Below are 27,541 nucleotides of genomic sequence, written 5' to 3' on the forward strand. Positions count from 1 at the left end.
AAATCAACCCTGGACCAGGTACCAGACAACTAGAGACAGCACCTATAGCCCAAAGCCCACCAGAATTGGTCAACCTGGCCAATCCTAAGCTGTTTCCCCTGTCCTGCCTTGCCTTTCCAGTGGAAAATACAATAAAGGCTGAAGTGTATGCTTTCCTCTCCTTCTTGCTTCTGTCTCCTGACTGACTCTACTGCTTCCCCAGAGGACCCTGTATGGTGTGGTGTGCTCCTTCCCCTCAGGAAATGTAAGTAATAAAAACCTTTCAATGGCATTAGACTCTCTGAGTCATCACTCAGTCACCTCTATAAATTAAAATCCTGCATGTACAACAATTGAGACAAAGGGCATCCAGATCAGAAAGGAAGAAATAAAAACTGTCTTTATTCACAGATGACTAGATTGTTTATGCAGAAGATCCAATGGAATGTCCAAAAAACCTACCACATCTATAAGTGATTTAAGCAAGGTTGCAGGATACAAGATCAACATACAAAAATGTCATTGTGTTTCTATATACTAACAACAAAGAATCGGAGACTAAAATGAAAACAATACCATGTATGATAGCATAAAAAATATTAAATACTTGGGAATAAATATGACAAGGTCTGAACACTGAAAACTACAAAACATTGCTGAGAGAAATTTAAAAAGACTATAAATTCTTATATCAAGATGTCAATTCTCCCCAAACTTATCTGTAGATTTAACACAGTCTCAACCAAAATCCTACTGGGGGGGGTCTTTGTAGAAATTGACAAGGAAATTCTAAAATGCCTATAGCAGTTCAAAGGACCTAGAATAACCAAAACAACTTTGAAAATCAAGAGCAAAGTTGGAGGATTTATACTACCTAAGATCAAGATTTACCATAAAGCTATTATAATAAAGATGTATTGGTATCAAGATAGACAATTATCAATGGAACAGAACAGAGAATTCAGAAATAGACCTACACATATATGGTCAATTAGTTTCCAACAAAGATGCAATGGAGAAAGGATAGTCTTTTAAACAAACGGTACTGGAACAACTGGATATTCATACACAAAAATAAACTTCAATTCATAATTTGCGCTATGCAAAAATTAACTCAAAATGAATAGTAGGCCTAAATATAAGACCTGAAATTATATAACTCTGGGAAAAAAATGTAGGAGAAAATCTTTGTGGTTTTGAGTTATGCAAAGATTTCTTGGGTTCAACACCAGAAGCATGATCCCTAAAGAAAATACTGATAAATTGAAATTCATCATAAATAACAACTTTTATTCTTTTTTTTTTTTTTTTGGGTACCAAATTACTTTATTTGAAGGAATGGTACAAATCCAAGAACTTAAGTAGATGATTTGGTACAACTTATAGAAAAGGTAAAGGTAACCCCAACATGCATGCACTGCCACGGTGGATCAGGGAAGTCACCCGGTGGCTGGGGGAGGCTGGCCTGAGACTTAGCTCTCGTCACACTCTCCCAGGGTGTGCTTGTCAAAGAGATACTCTGCCATGCCAGATTCGGGGGGCCCCATCCTGCGCAGGTTGGTTACGTGGTCACCCAATTCTTTGATGGCTTTCACCTGCTCATTCAGGTAATGAGTCTCGAGGAAGTCACACAAGTGGGGGTCATTTTTGTCAGTGGCCAGTTTGTGCAGTTCCAATAGTGACTCATTCACATTTTTTTCCAAGTGTAATGCACACTCCATTGCCTTCAGCCCATTCTCCCAGTCATCCTGGTCTGGTTTCTTGATGTCCTGAAGGAAGATCCGGCCGCCTCGTTGGTTCTGCAGCTTCATCAGTTTCTCAGCATGTTCCCTCTCCTCATGAGATTGGTGAAGAAAATATTTGGCAAAGTTCTTCAAAGCCACATCATCGCGATCAAAATAGAAAGACATGGACAGGTACACACAGGAGACGTGGAGCTCCAGGTTGATCTGACGGTTGATGGCGGCCTCCGAATCCTGGTGGTAGTTCTGGCGCACCTGCGAGGGGAATGCGGTTGTCACGGCGGACGGCTGAGGAGAGGAGAAGGCGGCGGCGGCGGGGCGGCGCTGGAGCGGCGGCGGGAGCCTTGCGGCGGGCCGAGGGCGCTGTGAGGAGGTGAAGGAGGGCTGACTCTGGGTGGCCGGCCGGGGCGGGGAGCGAGCGCCGGGTTCCGTTCAAGCACTGTTGAAGCAGGAAACCGCGGCAACTCCGACGAAGACTGTCAACAACTTTTATTCTTAATAGACATTATTAAGAAAATGAAAGGACAAGCTATAAACTAGGAGGAAAGATTTGCAAATCACATAACTAGCAAAGGACTTATATTCAGGATATACAAAGAACTCTCAAAATTTGATAAAATGAAATCCCAATTTAAAAACATAAGCAAAAGATTTGAATAGATATGTCATCAAAGAATATACACAGGTAAGAAATAAGTACATGAAAAAATGTGTAACATCATTAGTCACTAGGGAAATGCAAATGAAAACCACAGCGAGATACCATTAAACACATAGTAAATGGCCAAAATTAAAAGACCGACAATACTAACTGTTGGCAAGGATGTGGAGCAACTGGAACTCTCATACACTGCTGGTGGGACTGTGAAACAGTACAACGACTTTGGCCATTCCTTCCAAACTGAAACCCACACCTACCATGTGACCTAGTCATACCACACACAGGTATCACAGTGTTGACCAGCAGTCAGCATCACCTGGGAACTTGTCAGAAATGCAAATCCTCAGGCCCCACCTCAACATGCTGAGGTTTGAGGACCACTGCCCTGGGGCAAGGATACTGACACTGACTGAGGACCTGCCTTGTGTGTTACCTGTACTTTTCATAGCAATCCTGTGAGAAGAAGGAATTTTATTCCCACCTGACAGAGGAAGAAACTGAGGCTCACAGAGGTCACCTTACTTACTCCAGTTCCCTCCACTGGGCAGGTCTCTAGTTTGGGTCACATGCAGGTCTGTTGGCCTTGTGAGCTTGGTGCTGATCCAAATAATGACCCCCCACCCCTGACAATTTAACCTCTCTTCCCTCTTCTTTCCCCCCACAGGGCTTCCTAGAGAGGGCTGCTCATTGGTGCTTCATTCAGAAGGCGACTTATCAAGGTCTGGGGAAACTAAGCAGGAGGGACAAGAGCATGACCCCTGAGGGGAGGCAACCCCCATAAGGCACGGAAAGAAGACAAGTGGGCTGTCTGTGTACTTCTGCTGACATCAGCACTGTTTACTTCCTCCTGTTTTCCACCTGGAGGAGGGGCCCAGAGAGGATTTCTCCTGCCCCTGGTTGGGCGAAGCCAGGCAGTGGGCCCTCCAGGAATCAGAGTCCAGCTGGGAAGGGAGGACCCTTGTGTGAAACAAGTAGAGGGAGGCTGGGGCCCCACAAAGTTAATGTTGAAACAGGCGGGGATGACATCTCCCACTTCTGTGCACTGGGTGCTTTGCAATTGCATTAACTGTGTCCTCTTACTTGCTGATTCTTGATGTTCTGACATCTGGGGCCTCAGTGACCAGGCAAAGACTACATTCCCAGAGCTGGTGAATTCTTAGAGATAGCAGCCGACCTTCCCAGGAGCATGCCTTTCTTATGCAGACCAACCCATCCAGAGCCCACATGAGAAACACGTCCTCTATTGGGCTCCTGTTTCTAGAGATCTGAGAGTATAGACATCTTCCTTCATGACAGTCATTTCTGTGTCTGTGCGTCTTACCATACTCGATTAAAAAAAATCCAGGATTTATTTTAAAATAGCACTTAACTCTCCCAGCAAGCCCAGGAGTTAAGCAGGGTTTCTTGTGGCCCTTCTTTACGCAAGAGGAAACTGATACCCCGAGTGAGTTTATGAGTCTTGACTGAGCTCACATTGCCAGTAAATGTCTGCCCTGGTGCTGGGTCTGAGCCCAGAGCCTGTGCTCCTGACCACTTCCCCGTGCAGTGACAACAGTCAGAAATCCTTGGGGCCACATTAATAATGAAGTGTCCCCTTTTCTGTGTTGTCTTCCTGCTACACAGGGAGATGCTTGAGGACTGACTGGGACACTGGCTCATGGAGCTTTGTGTCCTTGTCACCTGGCATAGTGCCTGGGGCAGTCGGTGCTGACTGAATATGTGTGGAAAGAAAGAATGGAGAGGCCCTTAGAGGATGCGTATCAGGTGGAGGCGATACATGTAACTTTCCAGGCCGTGGGCAGTGTTTTCTGTGTCACCTCATTCTGTCCTCACTCAGACCCTCTAAGTGATGTACTACCATTATCCCCCTTTTACAGACGAGAGAACTGAGGCTCTGGGGAGGGAAGTCATTTCCCCAGCAGTTTGACTCCAGTGCCTGCCATCTGTGGTTTGTGCCTCTGTCACCTTCACAAGTTTCATTTCTCATGTAACTGAGACCTCCTCACCTGTCAGCCTCCTTCTCATGCCACCAGGCTGCCTTTCAGCTCCTGATCTATCTGACAAATGCTGACTGAGCTTCTAGGGGATGAGAGCAGAGGCCTGAGAACTGGCAAGGAAGGCTTATCCCTGTCCTTGCTGAGCTCCCAGCTGAGAGAACAGAAAGGATACTCGCAAAGAATGGAAACAGGAGACGCCTGCCTCCTTTCTGCTCAGAGCAGTGGTGTGCTGGCAAATGTCCAACAAACAGCTCTCCAGAAAGAAGGCCTGATTTGTAGCATCTGCCAGTTTCCATGGTGTAAATACTCCCACAATACTGATAGGACTCCCGTACGGGCTGAATGTTGTGTCCCCCCAAATTCGTATGTTGAAGCCCTGACCCCCAGTGCGGCTGCATTTGGCGATGGGGCCTCTAAAGAAATAATTAAGGTTAAATGAGGTTATGGGGGGGGGGGGCTGATCCAACAGGATTAGTGTCCATATAAGAAATCTCACAGAGCGCTGCTCTCTCCTTCTCCACCCACAGGCGCTGAAGAAAGGCCATGTGAACACAGAGCGAGATGATGGCCGCCTACAAGCGAAAGGAACAGGCTTCAGAATGAAACTACCCTGCTGGCATCTTGATCTTGGACTTCCCATCCTCTAGAACTGTGAGAAAAAATTTCCACCCAGTCTGTGGTATTCTGTCATGGCAGCTGAGCAGACTAATGTAACTACCAGTGTCAAGTCACTGAATGTGGAGTTGGCAGAAATGTGCAGCATGCGCCATTGTCTAGTGTTCCCACTGCACAGACACAAGAGCATGACAACCTCAAGTCACAGATGATAGTGAGACGTGGAAAAATATGTAGGAAGTGATGAGTTTCCTTCATTTCTTACATAATTAATTTTATTGTAAATTTATATTATTTAATTTCTTCTTGCTAAAAACATTTTTTAATGTGATAAAATATATATAACATAAAATTTACCATTTTAACCATTTGTAAGTATACAGTTCACTGGCATGATTAGTACTTTCACCTTGTTGTGCACATATTATTTAATTTTTAATAAGGGATGTTTTTAATGAGTGGATGTTTTCATGACACAAAATTTAACAATTGGCTCCAGCATGCCCTTGTCCCTGGGTCCCCCAGTGGTCCTCATGTGGCTTGACAAATTTAGAACAAAAAGCTATGAAACGATTTTGTTTATGTGCATTTCACAGAATTCAAATTTAAGATGAATTATTTGACTTGTAAATCCTCCTTTTTCTTTTCTTTTTTTGTAATATGTTTTTAGTCAACTTTCACTCTGAAAGGCTGAGCATGCGCTTACGGGGCCTGAATTGGCAAATCCATCTCATCTGAGGTGAAGGTGCAGCTCATCTCAGCCCACAGAACTTCACGCCATTGCGTGTCACCAGCCCACGGTATTTATTTATTTTTGGTTTAAAACAACAGAAGTTATTCTCTCATAATTCTGAAGCTCAGAAGTCCAGAATCGAGGTGTCAGCAGGGCCGTGCTCCCTCTGAAGGGTCTCGGGGAGGATCTTTCCTGTTTCTCCTGGCTTCTGGTGGCTCCCAGCTCTCCTCCGTGTCCCTGGGCTTGTAGATGCATACTCACTCCCACGTCCACTTGTTAGTGTTACAACCGGGCTTCACTATGTTCCCAGTTCACAAAAGTGGACCAAGGGCTCTAGGGCAGTACACTGAAGGGAACGTAAAAATCGTGATGAAAATAGTTAACACTGAGATGCAGACAACACCATGCAGGTGATGGTGACTGAGACCCGGAGAGGACGGAGGGAGGGAGGTTGTGTCTGCTGAGACGAGTGAGTGAGGACAAAGGCTTCTCCGAAGTCCAGGGCTGATGTCAGCAAACTGGAAGTTAGCACCCCTGCCATCCTTGTCCCCAGTACATAACCTGTCACAGGACTTTATTAAACTGTGGTCTCTCTAGAAAATTAAGTGTTGGGTACAAGCAAAAAGCAATGTCCCTCAGTTCAAATTTTGTTTCTAAAGGTGGAGAAGATACCAACATTACCAGGTGTGACTCAGCATTGTGCTTCCTGTAGCAAAACAAGATACAAGTACCCCTGGTGGACCCAGGATGACCTTGCTGGTCCCGATGTGATAGATGTAGCCCATTTTCCCTCCCACCTCCACCCTGCATGCTTGTTCCCCCTACTCTTACTGGGGCTGACAGACTGACTCTCCGTTGCACTCAGACAATGGGAGCCAGCAGGATCCTGATCAGAGCGAGGTTGAGGGGGGAGATGGCCGAGGGGGCATCTCCTTGCCCCCTGCCTGGGCGTGCCCTGCAGAATTGTGGTCAGGGTCACTGCGGGCCGGTCACCTTCCTTTTAGACAGTAGGCTTGCCCTACCTGTGGACATGGGCCAGAGCACAGCTGCCAGAGGCCCACACACCTTATTTCAAAATATTTAAAAGTTATCAGTCAAGATTATAATGTGCTTAATGAGAGATGCTCTGTGTCTGAGAAGGATACCTTCAGAATACAAAACTGAGAAATATGTATTTTGATATGAATGAACGTTAGCAAAACAACGACAACTGTCTTTAATTATTGTTGCAGGAGCCTGGATGTTCTGTTAATGGGCTGGTGATATTTGCAGGACTTTTAAAGACATATGGAATTCTTAAATTATTATATATTTTTGTTAAAATTATTTTTTAACCTTCTCTCAGTAAAATCACTAAATATGTTGTTATAATCAACATTTTCATATAACTTGTTTTCTATTGACCGTAATGCCAAATTAGACAAGCTTTCTTGAATCACTGTAGTTCTGAGGTAGTTCTATTTTATTAATTTCCATTTGGAGAAACTTCTCTCTGTTGAGGCAGCAACAACTGGAATTGTCAATTCTATTCCTAAAGGAATCCTTAGATTTGGGAACGTCGTGCATTTTACACAACATATTGATGTGTTGCGGTGAGGTCACATATCAGAAGTTATTATGGCAGAAAATATTACAAAATGTTTTAATTTCATGATCGAAATGATCACTTATATCATGATTTTAACCACTTTTTAAAGCAACATCGGTAGCTTGCTTCATGCATGCTATGTCAAACCCATATGTATGATATATGCATATATAATGTATATATATACACACATATGCATGTATATAGATATGTGATAAGAATTGTTTAAAGATCTGCAGCTGCCATTGCAACTGTTACGCACAGGATGCTAATTTGTGAGTGGCTCTGGAACCCTGAATTGGAACATGAAGAGAAGAAAGAAGGGAATGTTTGAGTCAACCAGAAGACAATAGTTTCTTATGCAAAATCTGTTGCATTCAAGTTATCTGAGAAAGAGATTTCACAAGTTAATTAGTTTGTCTTTTCTGTTACATCATCTTTAATCACGATTGCCTTTAAGACAGGACACTTTTCCTGCGTACAGCTCTCATTGTGACTTGGGTTGTGGTAGGACATGTTTTCCTTCCTGTTGCTTTCCAAGTGGTTTGTTATTTCCATTTTAACTTCTTTTTGGTCCAAGAGTTATTTAAGAGTGTCTCTTCATTTCCAAATACATGTAGTTATGACCTTTGGTCCCATTTAAAAAATGAAACAGTCTTATTGAGATATGATTCACATAGCATACAATCTACTCATTTAAAGTGTACAATTGACCGGTTTTTGGTACATTACATTATTTATTTTTAAAACTTGTGGTAAAATATACATGACATAAAATTTTCCATTTTAACCACTTTTAAGTGTACAATTCAGTGTCATTACTTAAAGTCACAATGTTGTACAACCATCACCACTACCTATTTATAAAAATTTTATCACCTCAAACAAAAACTTTGTAGCCATTAAGGAATAACTCCTCACTTCCCCTCCCCTCAGTCTTTGGTAGCCTCTAATCTACTTTTACTATCTGAATTTGTCTATTTTAGGTATCTCATGTAGGTGGAATTGTACAATATTTATTCTTTTGTGTCTGGTTTATTTCACCTAACATAATGTCTTCAAGGTTCATCCATGTTGTAGCATGTCTCAGAATTTCATTCTTCTTTATGGCTGATTAATATTCCATTGGATATGGATACATTTTGTTTATCCATTCAGCAGTTGATAGACATTTGGGTTGTTGCCATCTTTTGGCTCTTGTAAATGAGCTGCTATGAATATTCATGTACAAGGATCTGTGTACCTGGGTTTTTATTCTTTTAATTTTTATTTTGAAATAATTTCAAACTTAGAGAAAGCACGCAGGTAAAGAACGAGAAAATCCTATATACCTTTTCCCAGATTCGCCAACTAGCAACATTTTGCCACATTTGCTACATATATAATGATTTGAAAATAAACTGTAGATATCTCTGCCCTGTTACTCACAAAAATTTTAGTGTCTGTTTCCTAACAACAAGGACATTTTCTTTCATAGAGCACAATAATCAAAATCATGAAAATTAACATTGACTCAATAGTACTGTGCCTATTCAAATGTCCCAAATTGTCACAGTAATAGTTTTTTAACTTTTTATTGAGATTTTGATAGTTTACAACCTTGTGAAGTTTCAATTGTACATCATTATTTGTCACTCATAGTATAGGTGGGCCCCTTCACCCTTTGTGCCCACCCCCCACCCCCGCTTCCCCCTGGTAACGACTAATCTGTTCTCTTTGTCTACACATTTAACTTCCACATATGAGTGGAGTCATACAGAGATTGTCTTTCTCTATCTGGTTTATTTCATTTAACATAATACCCTCAAGGTCCATCCATGTTGTTGTGAATGGGATGATTTTATCCTTTTATATGGCTGAGTAGTATTCCATTGTATATATATATATACACACCATATCTTCTTTATCCAATCCTCAGTCAATGGGCACTTAGGTTGCTTCCATGTCTTGGCTATTGTGAATAGTGCTGCGATGAACATAGGGTGCATGGGACTTTTGGAATTGCTGATTTCAAGTTCTTTGGATAGATACCTAGTAGCGGGATGGCTGGGTCATATGGTATTTCTATTTTTAATTTTTTGAGAAATCTCCATACTGTTTTCCATAGTGGCTGCACCAGTTTGCATTCCCACCAGCAGTGTAGGAGGGTTCCTTTTTCTCCATAACCTCTCCAACATTTGTTACTTTTTGTTTTGGTTATTTTTGCCATTCTAACAGGTGTAAGGTGATATCTTAGTGTAGTTTTGATTTGCATTTCCCTGATGATCAGTGGTGATGAACATCTTTTCATGTGCCTATTGGCCAGCATATATCTTCTTTGGAGAAATGTCTGTTCATGTCCCCTGCCCATTTTTTGATCGGGTTGTTTGATTTTTTGTTGTTGAGTTGTGTGAGTTCTTTATATTGTATGGAGATTAACCTTTGTCAGATATACGACTTGCAAATATTTTTTTCCCAATTGATGGGTTGTTTTTTTGTTTCAATCCTGTTTTCCCTTGCCTTAAAGAAGCTCTTTAGTCAGATGAAGTCCCATTTGTTTATTCTTTCTATTGTTTCCCTTGTCTGAGAAGATCCTTTTAATACTGATGTCAAAGACTGTACTGCCTCTATTTTCTTCTAGAAACCTTATGGTTTCAGGTCTTAACTTTAGGTCTTTGATCCATTTTGAGTTTATTTTTGTGAATGATGAAAGAATGATCAATTTTCATTCTTTTACATGTGGTTGTCCAGTTTCCCCAGCACCATTTGTTGAAGAGACTTTCTTTTCTCCATTGTATGCCCTCAGCTCCTTTGTCGAAGATTAGCTGTCCAGAGATGTGTGGTTTTATTTCCGGGCTTTCAATTCTGTTCCATTGATCTGTGCACCTGTTTTTGTACCAGTACCATGCTGTTTTGATTACTGTAGCTTTGCAGTATGTTTTGAAGTCAGGGGTTGTGATACCTCTAGCTTTGTTCTTTTTTCTCAGGATTGCTTTAGCAATTCGGGGTCTTTGGTTGCCCCATATGAATTTGAGGATTCTTTGTTATATTTCCATGAAGAATGTCATTGGGATTCTGATTGGGATGGCTTTGAATCTGTAGATTGCTTAGGTAGTATGGACATTTAGCTCTGTTTATTCTTCCAATCCATGTGCATGGAATGTTTTTCTATCTCTTTATGCCGTCGTCAATTTCTTTCCGGAAAAGTCTTGTAATTTTCGTTGTATAGGCCTTTCATTTCCTTGGTTAAATTTACCCCAAGGTGTTTTATTCTTTTTGTTGCGATTGTGAATGGGATTGTGTTCTTGAGTTCTTTTTCTGTTAGTTCACTATTAGAGTATAGAAATGCTACTGATTTATGCAAGTTGATTTTATACCCTGCAACTTTGCTGTAGTTGTTGATTATTTCTAATAGTTTTCCAATGGATTCTTTGGGGTTTTCTATATATAAGATCATGTCGTCTGCAAACAGCGAGAGTTTTACTTCTTCCCTCCTTATTTGGATTCCTTTTATTCCTTTCTCTTGCCTAATTACTCTGGCCAAAACCTCCAGTATTATGTTGAATAAGAGTAGTGAGAGTGGGCATCCTTGTCTTGTTCCTGTTCTCAGAGGGATGGTGCTCAGTTTTTGCCCATTGAGTATGATGTTGGCTGTGGGTTTGTCATATATGGCCTTTATTATGTTGAGGTAATTCCCTTCTATCCCCATTTTGTTAAGAGTTTTTATCATAAATGGCTGTTGGATCTTGTTGAATGCTTTGTATGCATCTATTGAGATGATCACATGGTTTTTATTCCTGAGTTTGTTGATGTGATGTATCACGTTGATTGATTTGCAGATGTTGAACCATCCCTGTGTCCCTGGTATGAATCCCACTTGATTGTGATGTATGATCCTTTTGATGTATTGCTGAACTTGGGTTGCCAAAATTTTGTTGAGAATTTTTGCATCTGTATTCATCAGCGATATTGGCTTGTAGTTTTCCTTTTTTGTGCTATCCTTGTCAGGCTTTGGTATTAGAGTGATGTTTGCCTCATAGAATGTGTTAGGAAGTGTTTCATCCTCCCTAGTTTTTGGGAATATCTTGAAAAGGATAGGTATTAAATCCTCTCTGAAAGTTTGGTAGAATTCCCCAGGAAAGCCATCTGGTCCTGTGGTTTTATATTTTGGGATGTTTTTGATTGCTGTTTCAATCTCTTTCCTTGTGATTGGTCTGTTCAAATTGTCTGCCTCTTCTTGACTCAGCTTTGGGAGGTTGTAAGAGTCTAAGAATTGATCCATTTCCTCTAGGTTATCCATTCTGTCGGCATATAGTTTTTTGTAGTATTCTCTTACAATCTGTTGTATTTCTGCGGAGTCTGTTGTTAGTTTGCCTCTTTCATTTCTGATCTTGTTTATTTGAGCTTTCTCCCTTTTTTTCTTGGTAAGTCTGGCTAAGCCCTTTGTTTCATTGATCCTTTCCACTGCCTTTTTTGTTTCAATAGCATTTATTTCTGCTCTGATTTTTATTATTTCTCTCCTTCTGCTGACTTTGGGCTTTGTTTGTTCTTCTTTTTCTAATTCAGTTAGGTGTAATTGGAGATTGCTTATTTGGGATTTTTCTTGTTTGTTGAGGTGTGCCTGTATTGCAATGAATTTCCCTCATAATGCAGCTTTTGCTGCATCCCTTATGAGTTGGTATGGCATGTTATCATTTTCATTTGTCTCTAGATATTTTTTGATTTCTCCTTTAATTTCTTCAATGAGTCATTGCTTGTTCATTAACATATTGTTTAGTCTCCATATCTTTGTCCCTTTCTCAGGTTTTTTCTTGTACTTAATTTCTAGCTTTAAGGCATTATGATTGGAGAATATGTTTGTTATTATTTCAATGTTTTAAAATTTATAGAGGCTTGCCTTGTTTCCCAGCATATGGTCTATCCTTGAGAATGTTCCATGTGCACTTGAGAAGAATGTGTGTTCTGGTGTTTTTGGGTGAAGTATTCTATATATGTCTATTAAGTCCAACTGTTTTAGCTTTTCGTTTAATTCCACTGTTTCCTTGTTGATTTTCTGTCAGGATGATCTGTCCAATGATGTGAATGGGGTGTTGAGGTCCCCTACTATTATTGTGTTATTTTTAGTATCTTCTGTTATGTTTGTTAATAGTTGCTTTATGAACTTTGGTGCTCCTGTGTTGATTGCATAGATGTTTATAAGCATTATTTCTTCTTGATGGAATGTCCTTTTGATCATTATGTATTGCCCCTCTTTGTCTCTCTTATCTTGAAGTCTACTTTGTCTGATATAAGTATTGTGACACCTGTTTTCTTTTGTTTGCCATTAGCTTGGAGTATCGTCTTCCTCTCCTTCACTCTGAGCCTGTATTTGTCATTGCAGCTGAGATGTGTTTCCTGGAGGCAACAGATTGTTGGATCTTGTTCTTCAATGCATGTTGCCACTCTGTGTCTTTTTATTGGAGAGTTCAATCTGTTTACATTGAGGGTGATTATTGATGTATGAGGGCTTAGTGCTGTCATTATATCACTCATTTTCCAGTTTTCCTGCATTTCCTTTGTTTCTCATCCTGTGTGTTTTGGTCTACCCATTGAATTATGCAATTCTTTATGCTGTGTTTCTTAGTTTTTCCTTATTTATTTTTTGTTTCTGTGTTCTGCTTTTTAGTTTAGTGGCTACCCTGAAGTTTGTATTCAGAATCTTGTGCATAACATAGTACATTTTCTGATGGCCTCTCGTTTCCTTAGTCTAAACTGATTCAGTCCCTTTCCTCCTCTCCTTCTAAGTTATTACTCTCATATCTTATTCTAACTTGTGTTGTGAGTTTGTGGTGAAAGTGACAAGATTGTCTTTATTTTTTGGTGTTTTCCTTCCCTTTAGCCTAATGCGATAGTTGAATATTTGCTACCCTATTCTGATTCTATCTGTCTCCTTACTCTGTGTTTTGTGACCCCTTTCTTCTTTTTTCAGGTGTGAGGGCCTTCTTGAGGATTTCTTGTCGGGGGTGGGGGGTCTTGTGGCTACGAAGTCCCTTAGCTTTTGTTTATCTGGGAAAGATTTAATTTCTCCCTTATATCTGAAGGATATTTTAGCTGGATAGAGTATTCTTGGCTGAAGATTTTTATCTTTTAAAGTTTTGAATATGTCATTCCATTCTCTCCTAGCTTGTAGGATATCTGCAGAGAAATCTGCTGAAAGTCTGATAAGGGTTCCTTTGTACATTATTTTCTTCTGCCTTGGTGCCCTGAGTATTCTTTCTTTGTCATTCATTTTTGCCAGTTTTTCTACTATATGCCTTGTAGTAGGTCTTTTTACATCAACAAATCTAGAAGATCTGAAAGGTTCTTCCACACACATTTCCCTCTCATTCCCTAGATTTAGGAAGTTCTCTGCTATTATTTCTTTGCGCACACTTTCTGATCCATTCTCCTTCTCCTCACCTTCTTGAATACCTATAATTCTTATGTTGCATTTCCTAACTGAGTTGGATATTTCTTGGGGACTTTCTTCATTTCTTTTTAGCCTCAGTTCTCTCTCCTCCTCTGTCTATCAATTCAACATGTCTATCTTCAATTATGCTGATTTGCTTCTCTATGGTGTTGACACAAGCATTCAGGGAATCTGTATTTTGTGTTATCTTTTCCATTGTGTCTTTCATCGCTAGTATTTCTGACTAATTCTTCTTTATAGTTTCGATCTCTTTTGTGAAGTAGCCCCTGAACTAGTTGAATAGTTTCTCTACATTCTCTTTTACCTCATTGAGTTTTTTGATGCTAGCTATTTTGAATTCATCATCGTTTAGTTTACGTATTTCTGAGTCCTCAGGACTGAATTCAGGGTATTTATTGTTTTCTTTCTGTTCTGGAGGTTTGATGAACTGTCTGATGCTGGAAGAATGAAATTTTTCCATTGTGATAATATTCGGCTGCAGTTACAGCCTATCGCCACTGGATGGGGGTCGAAAGCCATGTATTCTGAGCCCTTCACCATCAGCCGGGATGGTGTGGTTTGGGTCAGGGGAGGGGCACTGTCTCCTGCGTGCAGCCCGCTGTTTCCCAATCAGCTCTCACTATCTGATCTCCCAGAGTCTTAGCTTGGTGAGGTCTCACCCCATTAGAGGGCTTCCCTCTAGGCTGCAAGGGCTGTGGAAGTCCTGGTGATCCCGTGGATGTGCGACCCCTCCCTGACTCCTTTCCTCACAGGGCCTCCCGTGGCAGCAAACCTAGTCTTTAGGGGAGGGAGCGAAGTTCTCTCTTACCCCATTCCAGCTCCTCTGAGGTGGGGGTGCCAGCTTCTCCGCACTCCATCTTGTGGCTGCATGACTCTCCGAGGATTCCTGTGCTATTAGGATATTTTCTGTTGGAATATGGTTGCTCCTTTTTGTTGTATGTTGGAGGGGAGAGAGTCCCAAGCAAGCTCACTCTGCCATGATGCTGACATCATTCTCTGAGTACCTGTTTTTAATTCTTTGGGGTATATATCTAGGATTGGAATTGTTGGTTCCCATGGTAATTCCACGTTTAATTTTTGAGGAACTGCATGGCAAGGTGTTCCAGGCAAACTTTATTCATTTTCCATCCCAGACTTGGAATCAGGCATTTCCCCAACAAGCCTCAGTTCCTTTTAGTGGGAAATGATAATTCAAGACCATAATCTTGGTTCTATGAGTGCCCATTCCATGTGGTTGGTTATCATTTCACTGTTTCAGTGGACAGAACTATGAAATACTTTTATCTTTTAACTCAAAAGCCATCATGACTTTATACTGGTACTTCCAATTAAAGTGAAAGATTACAGGGTTTTTACTTAATCTCATCTATTTTACCAGCTTTTCTAAAACTCTAATCTGACAGTCTTCCATTTAGTGATTAATTTAACTAATTTGCATTTCTTGTGATTATTTATATATTTGGATTGTTTATACTCTTTCACTTTTAAATTTTAGTTTGATCTGCTATTTTTTCTTTTTTCTCCTTTTTTTTTCCTTTCCTTCCTCTCTTCCGTTGTTCCTTCATTCCTTCGTCCCTTCCTTCCCGGTTAATGTCTTCTTCCCAATAATACAAAACCTTAAACACATGTTCATGTTCCTTATTTTCCCTTCTTGTAGCCCAATCATGTTGATAATACATAGGGTTTTTAGTTATGGACACACTTTTTTCCTTCACATTGATTTCAGTTTCACAATACATTTTGGACAATAAAATACACCTTACGTCCCATATCTCTTGTGGCATCTCCTGGATTTGGTTCTATCCTTTTTGAATAATAAAGAAGGATTTTAAAAGTGAATCTTTGTCTAGTAAACCTTCTGATGCATTATGCACCTGGGAGTATTTTTATTACACTCTCACATTTGAATAGCAATTTGGTGACATACAAAACTCTAGGTTCAAAATTCTCTTCCCCCAACACTTCAACAGTGTTACTTCATTGTCACGACTGTGAAAGCCATCTGAATCTTGCTCCTTTGTATGTGACTTGCTCTTACTCTGAAAACTCTTAAGAGTTTTTTCTTTGCCTGATATTCTTACCTTTCATTAAAACACATGTAAATTTTGTCCTTATTTCTCCTAGTTGGCACTCAATGGGCCCACTCAGTCAGGACATTTCTCTTTTTAAATTAAATAATTAAATAATGTCAGGCAATTCTGGGAGATTTGTTTCTATTTGTATCAGTCAGGGCAGGAGACAGATGGCATTCTCAAGTGAAGGTAATGGAGGAGAGTTTAACAAGGGGACAATTTACAAAGGAACAGGAAGGATTATGGGATGCCAACAGGGATGGTGGACCATATCAGGCTATGAAGGGTGTAGAGTGTTTGTTACCCATAGGTCTGAAGAGGCAAAGAGAGGGAACAATTACCAGAATCTGGGATAAGTAGCCATAGTTTTAGGGAGTAGAGGAAAACAGCAACCCAGAGTGATTCATCAAGGAGATCTCCTCCCCTTGGTCAGCAGGGGTCTCCCATTGGCAGGTCCCAATAGGAAGCAAGAGGGCAAATGCACCTGGGTGATAGGGTCCTAGGAATCAGCCTCCTGGGGTATGCAGGGTGCAGAAGGTTGGAGACTGGATTTAGGGGGTGAGGAGCAAATATAAAATCCACCATTCCATTGTTTCCCCCGCCATTTAAAAAAATACACTTTTTGTGTCTGTGTGAGGAAGATAAACTTTGAGCTAACATCTGTGCCAATCTTCCTCTATTTTATATGGGATGCTGCCATAGCATGGCTTGATGAGCAGTGCTGGGTCTGCTCCTGGGATCTGAACCTGCAAACTCTGGGCCACTGAAGTGGAGCACCTAAACTTAACCACTATGCCACTGGGCTAGCCCAATAATAGATTTTTTAAAGAGCAGTTTCAGGTTTACAAAAAAGTTGATCAGAAAGGACAGAGAGTTCTGAGCATGAGAGTCAACTTTGCTGCTAAAAACTCTTTAGTGGTGTCCCATTATGTGAGAGAGCAGAACTTTAAAAACATGGCCTTCCATGTCATGCTTATTCCCCCTTCCCCGACCTCTCTCTCCATCTCTCCATCCTTCGCCTTGCTCTCTGGGTCCAGGTATCCTGCTCTACTTCCAGCTCCTCAAACTTCCTGCACAACTTTCCACCACAAGGCAGTTATCTGATCTTTGCCTTACCTGAAATGCTGCTTCTCCCTAATCCTACTTCTCCCTTTGCATTAACTCCCACAGCGCCTTCAGACTTCAACACAAACATCACTTCTTCTGGGAAGTTTTCCTGATCCCCAAAACCAGATCAGCATAACTTGTGACACACTTTCTTGATACTTGGTGCTATTTCTTTCTAACAGTCATCACGGCATCACAGTTTACCCTTTCTGTTTATTTGATTGAACACTCTCTCCTCACTAGCCTTGAACCTCCATGAGAGCAGAGACTGTGCTTGCTTTTGCTTTCTATGGCATTCCCTGCACCTTGCACAGAGCCTGGCACACAATAGATTCTCAGAAAATATTTTTGAGTAGTTGAGTATAAGCCAGACACAGCCAGAAGATTGGAAGCCCCAGGACTCTCTATGTCCTGAGTAGTTGAGAACTGGGAGCTTTCCTTTACAAGTTCCAAAAAAAATATGCAATCTTGCCTTTGAAGTCGACAGGCAAAAATTGTGAATAAATTAAAACATTCCTTGTTCTTATGAAGGAAATTGTAAGAATCTGAAGTTGACACAGTCATCATTTAAGACTCAAGCTGTGAAGAGGTGAGTGTGGCTGTGACACTTTGTACCATGTTATGGGAAAATAAGTCTCTCATAAGGAAGGAGGAAGAGTGGAATGTCGAGCTTTTACATATTCAGCTCACTTTTATTCCTTAGCGTTACTTCATCAGTGAGGCTGAGAATCCATAAATTGCTACATGGCAGTATTTTTTCCTATCAATTTGAATTTATTTTAAAAAGTTGTAGCAAGAATAGAAATAAATCACTGGGGAAAGTCTATCAGATGACTAACCCAAGAAAGACCCTCTTTTTTTAAAAAAAATTGAGACATAATTACATATGGCATTATATTAGGTTCAGGTGTACAACATAATGATTTGAACGATTTAATATTTTTATATGTTGTGAAATGGTCACCATAATAAATCTAGTTAACATCCATCACCGGTATAGTTACAAATTTTTTTTCTTGTAATGGGAAATTTTAAGATCTCCTCTCTTAGCAACTTTCAAATGTGCAATACAGTAGTTCTAATTATAGTCACCAAGCTGTACATTACATCCCCATGACTTTATTTTATAACTGAAGTTTGCAACTTTTGACCACCTTCACCCATTTTGCCCACCCTTCCCCCAACCCCTGCCTCTGGCAACTGCCAATCTGTTCTCTGTATCTATGATCTCTCTTTTGTTTACATTTGACATATAAGTGAGATCATACAGTATTTGTCTTTCTCTGTCTGATATATTTCACTTAGCAAAATGCCTTCAAAGTCCACCCATGTTGTTGCAAAGGGCAAAATTTCATTTTTATGGCTGAGTAATATTCCATCACATGTATACACACCACATTTTCATTATCAATTCATCCATTGATGGATACTTAGGTTGTTTCCATGTCTTGGCTCTTGTAAATAATGCTGCTGTGAACATGGAGATGCAGATACATTTTTGAGTTAGTGTTTTCCTCTCCTTCAGATAAATAACCAGAAGTGAAATTGCTGGGTCATATTGTGACCAAGGAACCAGGCAAAGAAAGGGTTACTGAGGATCTGGTTAATGATTAACATAATCTGTCAAGTGTTTTTCAGACAGAAAGGAACTATGTGTTCTGTTTTGCAGAAGTTGCTGTCCTTGTTTTACAGATGTTGCTGTCTTGCAGAGAAATCACACATTTGCAGGAAGACCACCCCTCCCCAGATTGCTTCAGCACCAGACATCCTAAAACTACCCTGACTCATTAGCATTATAAATTCTGGAAGTAGGCAGCCCAAGGCTGACACAGTAGATTTGTGACACCAGATCTGCAGGGACCCTGGCTTCCTGTATCTTTTCCTTTCAACCAACCTTGGAACGTGCTTTGTTCCCTGTGGTCATAAGATGCCTGCTTCCCTCCAGCACCACATCTGCATCTTAGTAGGTGAAAGAAGAGAAAGAGAAAAGGGCAAAAGACATGTACCAGCCAAGTCTCTCTGCCTGTTAAAGAACTTTCCTGAAGCCCAACTCAGAGACGTCAGCTTCTATAGGTCATTGGCTAGACCTATGTCACATGGCAACCCCTAGTTGCAAGAAAGTCTGGGAAATGTGGTTTTTTCACCAAGAACTTGGCTACTCTGGAAAAAAAATCAAGATTTTTTTAGTAAGGAGGAAGGGAAGAATGGACTAGAGTGGGAAGGTATTCACATCTGCCACATCATCCCTTTAATTCAAACTTTAAAAAATAAAGGGTTCAAAAGTTCATTTGGAAAAGCTTAACATTGCTTTGTGTTTCTTTTTAAATCAGGAAATATAATTCAGCTACATGAGGACTGTGGCAGCCATGAGAAAGTGGCCTACAGACCTCAAACTACAGACAGCATAATTAACCCAGGGTCCCAACGGCCATGCTCTGAAAGAGGCAGCCGTTCATCCTCACAGGTTTGGATACTAGTCCAGGTATGGGTTTCCTTTTCCTGCCACAGAGCCTAAGCCAGAACTACTATCTTGGGGCTTATTGATGGCTTGATCCAGTGACATGGAATCCCATGCAGGTCAGTATCCAACCAGGTGATTCACCTCACAGAGGAGTGGGACTAAATTCCTGACCATGGAATCTGCCATTCCTATCACATACTGCACCAGTCAGAGGGAGCCAGCCTTACAGTATCTTGGAATGGCCTTCGGAAGGTGCAGCTGAAGCCCCAGCTTGGTGGAAACACTCTAATAGGATGGCATGCCTTCCTTCATTTATTTGTTAGATCAGAGACCCCTAAATGATGCTGTGTCTCCAATAGGAATCAAGGGCTGGAAGCATCACACCTAATGACTCACTGGGGGAATATGTGCTTCCTCCAGGGTTGGAGGTTCTAATGCCCAAAGGGGCACACTCTTGTTTGAGGATACAGCAAGGATGTCCTTGAACTAAGTGACTACTGCCACCAGTGCCTTTGGACTCCTTGCACAAGATGAGTTAACAACTTGACAGGGATAATTGATCCTGATTAGCAGGAGGAGAGAGATCTACTTGCACAGTGTGAGAGCAGAGAGAAATCTGTGTGAAATGCAAATGATCCAGTTGGCCACCTCCTGGTACTCCCACACACCATTGTAACTTGGAACCAACATGTGTAGCAAACCCAAACAGAGAAGGGCATGATTATCAATGAGTCACGTCCCTCAGGAATGAAGCTTGGGGCCATGCCACCAGGTAGGCCACCAAGATCTGCTGAGGTGTGACAGTTAAGGGTGAAGGGATGTAGAATGAATAGTGGAGGAAGGAGAAGATGAGTACCAGTTGCAGTTCTGAGATGCATGGCAGCAATCGGGGCTGTGTGTCATCTCACTAACTTTCCTCTTCTGAGTCTTCTCTCAGGAAGTAAAGCCCATGAGAACCACGGAGGAGGTGCTTTCTGACCCTGTATGGAAAAGTAGATTTGCCCAGTGCAAGAGGTGGACCCTGGTGGCCATGAGAATGCATTTTGCAATCTCTGACTGCAGGGATCATACTTGACCAAGAGCCCCAGCTTCTATACTCTGAAATCCCTCCTAGTGAGGCCTCTCTTCCCATGGGCTGCTGCCATCCAGAGACCGAGTGGGGCAGGGATACTGAGGCTGGCCATTCCTAGGAGATGCTTTGATTTCAAATGCTTTTCAGCTTTGATTCAAGAACTTCCCAATGGTCTTGCCAATCTTTCCTTAGACTGCACAGTGACCTAGAATGCTTCTACCCAAGCTTCCTTCCCTCTCTCCTTTATTCCAGGTCGGCCTTGCATCATGGTCTGACAACTCTCCCAGCCTTACTTGTCTACCTCCACATTACCTCTCACTGGCGTTTCCTCCAAACATATTTGCACTTCTAATCCTTTTGGTACCTGCTTCTTGGAGGACTTGGGCTGACCAACCGGTGTACCAAAATCCTCTTTAATGTCCATTACGACCTTGGAAAAAAACCCATGATGTATATCTCAAGTTAAAAAAAAAATAGGAAGAAGGATAGAAATTTTTTTTCACATATTGAAAAATTTTTGGAAAGAACTGTACTTCAAAAGTGATTATCGGGCTGGCCCGGTGGTGCAGCAATTAAGTGGGCACATTCCGCTTCTCAGCGGCCCAGGTTCGCCAGTTCGGATCCCGGGTGCGGACATGGCATCGCTTGGCATGCCACGCTGTGGTAGGCATCCCACGTATAAAGTAGAGGAAGATGGGCACTGATGTTAGCTCAGGGCCAGGCTTCCTCAGCAAAAAGAGGAGGACTGGCAGATGTTAGCTCAGGGCTAATCTTCCTCAGAAAAAAAAAAGTGATTATCTCCAGTCCAGGGTAAGAGCTCTGGTGACCTCTGCCAGCATCTGTGTCAGCATGCCTGTACTGGGTTACAACAATGGCCGCCACAAGTGTCTCAGTCTCTAGAGAGGTCTCACCTCTCACCAAGATGCACCCAGAGCCTACCAGACAGGGTCTGGTGCCCCGAACACAGCCCCTTGACCTAGCATCATGGAGCTGGGAGGAGCCTTCACCATCTTTCTGGCATTCTGCTTGTCTTGTCTGCTCATTCTCATTGCTTGGAAACAGATCAACAAAGGAGGAAAGCTGCCCCCAGTTCCCACAGCAATACCTTTCCTGGGGAACCTGTTGCAAGTCCATACTGTTTCCACCTTTCAGTTTTTCATGAAGCTTAGGGAGAAATATGGTCCAGTCTTCACCATGTACATGGGTCCCCGGGCCGGTAGTTGTTTCATGTGGACATGAAGTGGTCTACTGCTGGTAGACCAAGCAGATTATTTCAGTGGCCCTGGAGAATTGGCTATGGTAGAGTGAAATTTCCAAGGTCATGGTGCAGTTATGGCTAATGGAGAATGATGGAAGATTCTCTGACGCTTCTCCCTGACCATCTTTCGGGACCTTGGGGTGAGAAAGCGGAACATTGAGGAGCCGAGCCAGGAAAAGGTAGGCTTCCTACTGGAGGAATTATGGAGGACCAAGGGTGCCCCCATTGAACGTGCTTTCTTCATGAGCCACACTGTCTCCAACATCATCAGTTCCGTCATTTTTGGAAGCTGCTTTGACTATGAGGACAAGCAGTTCCTAAACCTGCTGCAGATGATCAGTGAGAGTTTCACTGAGATGAGCACACTGTGGGCACAGCTATATGACATGTATTCCAGAATTATGCAATATTTTCCAGGAAGACACAATCACATCTACCTTGGTAGAGGAGCTCAAGGACTTCGTTGCCTCTAGGGTCAAGATTAAAGAAGCATCCCTTGACCCTCAAAATCCTCGGGACTTCATTAATTGCTTCCTCATCAAGATGTACCAGGATAAAATTAAACCCCACATAGAATTCAACCTCAAGGACTTGGTCCTCATCACTTTCAACCTCTTCTTTGCTGGCACAGAGACGGTGAGCTCTACATTATGCTATGGATTGCTACTGATGATGAAGCATCCTGGGGTGGAAGCCAAGATCCATGAAGAGATTGACCAGGTGATAGGACCACACCAGATCCCAAGTGTGGATGACTAGGTCAAGATGCCCTACACAGATGCCATGATCTACGAGATACAGAGACTGACAGATATCATGCCCATGGGTGTTCCCCATAATGTCATCCAGGACACTCATTTCTAAGGCTACTTTCTGCCCAAGGGTAGTGACAAGTTTCCCCTGATTGGCTCAGTCCTTAAAGACCCCAGGCACCTTCTATCCCCAACAATTCTTGGATGATGAGGGCCACTTCAAGAACAGTGAAGCCTTTGTGTCTTTTTCCCCTGGAAAGCGCATCTGCTGGGGTGAGGCCATGGCCCACATGGAACTCTTCCTCTACTTCACCTCCATCTTACAGAACTTCTCCCTACACCCACTGGTGCCACCTTCTGACATCGACATCACACCGACGGTCTCAGGCTTTGGCAACATCCCACCAACCTATGAGCTCTGCCTCATGGCCCACTAAGAGCCCCTTCCTGGGAGTGGAAAGAACCATCAGAGAACAGAGCTCTGTTCTGTTCCCATCCACCTCATCTCCCTAAATTCTCACAACAGCCCTAAGAGAAGACACAATTACTGCTGTCATGGGACCACAGGTCAGTGGGGGATCATCTGAAAATATAGAGCTGCGTATCTTCTACATCCAGTGGAAAAACAATGCCCTGTCCAAGATTTCAGCAACAATCTGGAGGATTTCTTCTCATCCTCTAGATCACTGATCACCTCCACCCAGGCTTTCTGTCTCCACCAAATTCTTGCTGTAGATTCCATGTCTTTATGTTGTTCCTTTGTCTTTCCCTTGGTAACGACCAAAATGTGAGTCACAATCCTTTCTCCTTGATTCTCTATTCACCACTCCCAAAAAGGCAAAAAGAACTTAAGATTGTCAGAAAAAAAAAGTGATTATCTCCAAGTCATGGGATTCTAGGTGATTTTTATTTTGTTTGTTAATTTTTTGGTACTTTTTCAAATTTTCTACAAAAAACATGTATTACGTTTTAGAACTAGGAGAAATATTTTATTTTACAAATAATTCCATAAAAATCTTTATATATATAGGCAGGCTTTCCACCAAGGTGGCTCTGATCAACTGGAATGGAATCCATCTCTTATATCTTTGCAAAGCTGGTTAACTCTCTCAATGGAGACTCCGGCACAGAATATCACAGTCCTCATATGTACTGATATGATAGATGTTGCTGACTCTGTTCCCACCCTCTGATCCCCTCAGCACTGCTTTTCCACATGGGAACTAAACCTTTTAAGATGCATTGGACCACTGCCAGGCTTCCCTCTCCTGCCACCACCCACATCCCAATTCTTGCTGGTTGATTTTTTGCCTGTGCATTAGATAGAGGTAAGAGAAGAGGTACAGTCAGCTGAGGGGAAGGGCTTCCAGGCTTGATCATTGCCCCAGCTCTCCACCCACCCAGCCCAGTACCTGCAGAAGCACTCAGGGGGTGCAGATGAAGGACAGGAGGAAGTCCACCTCATTGTGGATGATGAGTGGCCTTGAGTGGATGCTGTCTGGCAGGGCCAGCCTGGAGGTCATTTCCCAGGTATCCACAAAGTCCACATGGAGGTCAGCAAAGGCACCTGAGAGGAGCCAATTCATTTGGCAGGTGAACTAGTCACTGCTATACACAGACTGGTAGCCAGTGTTGGCCAGTTTGATGATCACAAGAGTACGGGGTTCCTGGGCCAGCAGTGCAGCTGCAGCAACCTGAGTCCCTGCCATTTTTTGCACAAAGATGGGTGTGGGGAAGGTGGTGCAGTGGGCACCCAGGGCCAGCACCACCACATGCAGGGGCCCCCAGCTTGGTCACCAGTCTCCCAGACCATGGAGCGCAGAGAGGCTCCTGGTGTGCAGAGCAGCACAGGGGCCAGCTGTGGGCTCGCCAGTGTAGCACTATGCCCCGAGTGATCTCCACAGCCATCAGGGGCCCCATCTGATATCTGGCATGTAGATCCACCAGCTTCAGGGCCATGGGGAGGATGACAGAGGAGAGGGCTGGTTATTTAGAGCTATGCACTCAACCTGTACAAACAAAAATTCCAGTTTCGACGTACTTTCCAGAACATGGATATTCTGCCCATTACTCAGGCCTCGTCATCCAGAGCAACACATCGCTTTGGCCCCACTGATTGTCCTCAGGATGGATGGGTCACTTAAACTAGTCCAGTCTTGATAATCCGAGGGTTTTTGCTGGAGCTAGTGGAAGAAAGTCAAGTTCTTTCCTGCAAGACAGACATGGGAGGATGGGTCATCTTGCCACCTTCTTGGAAGAGCCCATTGCTGCTGGGCCACCAAATGGAGACCAGGAATGAAGCTAAACAGAAGGGGGCAGAAGTGAGCAGTTAAGAGAAACAGACCTGATGACCAGCTTCAGTCTTTGCTGAAAGCCAGATACACTACTTAACTCTTTAGCCACTTGGGCCAATTAACTCCTTTCCTCCCGGAGCTGCTTTAACTGTGTCTTCAGTTACTTACAACAAGAATAGTCCTGAATGGATGCAAACACTGGTGGAAATGATCCATTACAGGGAGGCAGTGAGGACGGTGTGGAGAAGGGTTGATGACAGGGAAAGCAGTGCTTAAGATATTAGGAGACTGGGCTCAGAGCGATTGTCCTCTTAGAAGTTTCTTTCAAGCTTCTTTTTGTGAAAGCTCTTAAGAAAACTTGACCCATATGATTAGATTCCTCTACTTGCAATGTTCAATGGCTCCACAAGGCCTGCAGAATAACCCAAACTTTCTCACTCAGTCCTCCTCAAGGCAGACTCTCCGCTGCAGTTTGGCTGGACTGCCTGCTGCCTTCCAGACACGCCTGCACCCTCCTTCAGATACTCCCACCACTGCCGAAGTGCTCCCCCACCATGTGGATGAGCAGTCAGTCAGGCAGCCCAGGATGCTGTCAACAGTGGAGGAGGAGTGGCCAGAGCAGGACAGTGAGCACTGCACATCTCAGTGATAGAAGCCAGAGAATTTTGGGACCAGGAACTCAGAGCTGCACAGGCGCCACAGGGACATGGCTATAGGAAAGGGAAAAATGGAACAGGCTAAATTAGTAAAAAGAGCTAACAATTTTTGAGTGTTTGCTCTGTGCCAGATGCATATACTTTAACCATCCTCTTAACATTAGATGGGAAAATCAAGTGAAGTGAGTTGGTAAATGTCAGAGCATGCATGTGAATGCAGGCTTCCAGACTCCACTGCCCATCCCTTAACCACTGCAGGGAGAGGCTAATCTCAGTTATGGACAGAACCCTCCAGGTGGGCTAACCTCTACCCCTAAGTATCCCAGATGCACTCACCCAAGTTGCTGCCTCTCTTGGCTGCCATCTGGCTGTGGATCAGAGAAAGAATCCGAAGGAGAGCTTTGTCACATTCCTGAAGAGACAAGTGTCTGTGACAAGAATGAAGGTGATGGTGAGGGGCTGAAAGCCTGAGTTCAGGTACGAGAATATTATTCGTAATTTTAACTACTCCTTTTTCCAAAAAGGATTCCAAGTGGCCACCATAGATATATGCATACTATATAGTATAATTAAAGATTAAAAGAGAGATTAGAAACTAGGTAGAAGGCAAAGATAATTTTATCAGGAACTTGGGAGTTTTATCAGGACACTTCCTGAAACTGAAAACTATATTTGGCCCTAAACCTCCTAGCAATACACACTCACAAATAATGTTTTATAGTTTTCCTTTTCTAGTAATAGGAAACATATGAGCTTGTTTGGAGAAATTTTTTCTTGAGTTTGCATTCTAAAAGGATCAAGGAGAGGATGAAAACTCAGATAAAAGGAAAATGACTAGAAATAACCAGGCAGTTATGAGTGTGCTTTAAAAATTGTCGAGTGAACTAATGGTGTACCAATTAGCTTTTATTGCATAACAAATCACCCCAAAACCTAGTGACTTAAAACCACAAACGTTTATTATTTTTTACAATTCTGGACTTTATATCTGACTGTCTCGGTTGGAGGTGAGTGGTCTATCATGGCCTCACTCATGCATCAGGGGCCTCAGTTGGAATTGGTGGGATGGCTGAGGGCCCTTTCTGCATGGTTTCTCAACCTCCAATAAGCCAGCTCAGGCTTTTTCACATGATGGCAGAAGCGTTCCCAGTGCTGGAGCAGGAGCTGTAAAGCCAGTTGAGGTCTAGGCTCAGAAATACACAATATCTCTTACACCACATTCCGTTGGTCAAAGCAAGTCATAACGACAGTCCAGATTCAGGAATAAGGAGATAGCTTCCAGCTCTAGATGGAAGGAGCTGTAAAGGATCTGTGGAGATTTTCGTGGTTGCAATCTACCACATTGGGTGTGTGCATGAATTGGTGATGCTAAATGTTCACCATCTCCAGTTGTAGATAGTCTTAAAGGCAAATTTTTTATGCCTTCTCCCATTCCCCAAGGCAGTCCTGTCAATCACGCCACACCATTCCCTCCTCAGCCCCAGAAGGAGGAAGCACTTCTAACTTCACAGAGAAAGCAAAGACCGTTGTTCCAGCCATCTCTGCTTCAAGACACCTTACCAGAAATCTTGTCAGCATCTGCACCCAGGCTCACCTCCAGAAGAGAAGCAGTCCCCCACTCTCCTACTAGACATTTTCTTTATATCCTTGCTGATTCCTTTTCAGCATTTTCCATTCTCTGTCTTGCTCAGTCTGGCTCCCACTCTGACCACTCCACTGAAAGGGCTCTGGACGAAGTTGCTCATGAACGTCATAATTGCCAACTCCACAGGACACTTAGTGCTCATTTTACCTGACTGCCTAGTAGCACTTGACATTCCTTCTTGAAACTTACATGCCCCCTTGGCTTCCTTGACCATACACTGCTCCATTCTGCACTTACTGCCCACTTCCCTCTCAGTCCATACTGGGGGCTCTTCTTTCTCTTCACGCACCTTAAATAAAATTTTTTGTTGTTGATTGGTCACGAGAACATCTCTAGACTAAAAGGTATGAAGAACCATAATGCAACATACTCACCACCCAATTTAAGAAAAATATATTATCATTACTTTGAAGTCTCCATTATGTTTTTCTCCAATCCTATTACTTTCCTGGCCCCTCAGAGGCAACCACTATCTTGAATGG

General features: G+C 42.5%; 1 protein-coding gene and 2 pseudogenes across 1 annotated transcript; 1 reads left to right on the plus strand and 2 right to left on the minus strand.

The window, feature by feature from the left end:
* Positions 1–1,266: 1,266 nt before the first annotated feature.
* Positions 1,267–20,878, minus strand: LOC106827803 (ferritin heavy chain). Its single transcript, XM_014835870.3, has 4 exons — positions 20,819–20,878; positions 4,905–4,951; positions 4,698–4,792; positions 1,267–2,155 (listed from the first exon to the last, which is right to left on the minus strand). Exons 1-4 carry the CDS (start codon positions 20,876–20,878, stop codon positions 1,452–1,454), a joined length of 906 nt encoding a protein of 301 aa, XP_014691356.3. The 3' UTR covers positions 1,267–1,451.
* Positions 20,879–21,318: 440 nt separating this feature from the next.
* Positions 21,319–23,041, plus strand: LOC139040155 (cytochrome P450 2G1 pseudogene; annotated as a pseudogene).
* Positions 23,042–23,747: 706 nt separating this feature from the next.
* Positions 23,748–24,552, minus strand: LOC106827806 (NXPE family member 3-like; annotated as a pseudogene).
* Positions 24,553–27,541: the final 2,989 nt, after the last annotated feature.

This window comes from Equus asinus, chromosome 14, assembly GCF_041296235.1.
Source record: "Equus asinus isolate D_3611 breed Donkey chromosome 14, EquAss-T2T_v2, whole genome shotgun sequence".
NCBI lineage: Eukaryota > Metazoa > Chordata > Mammalia > Perissodactyla > Equidae > Equus > Equus asinus.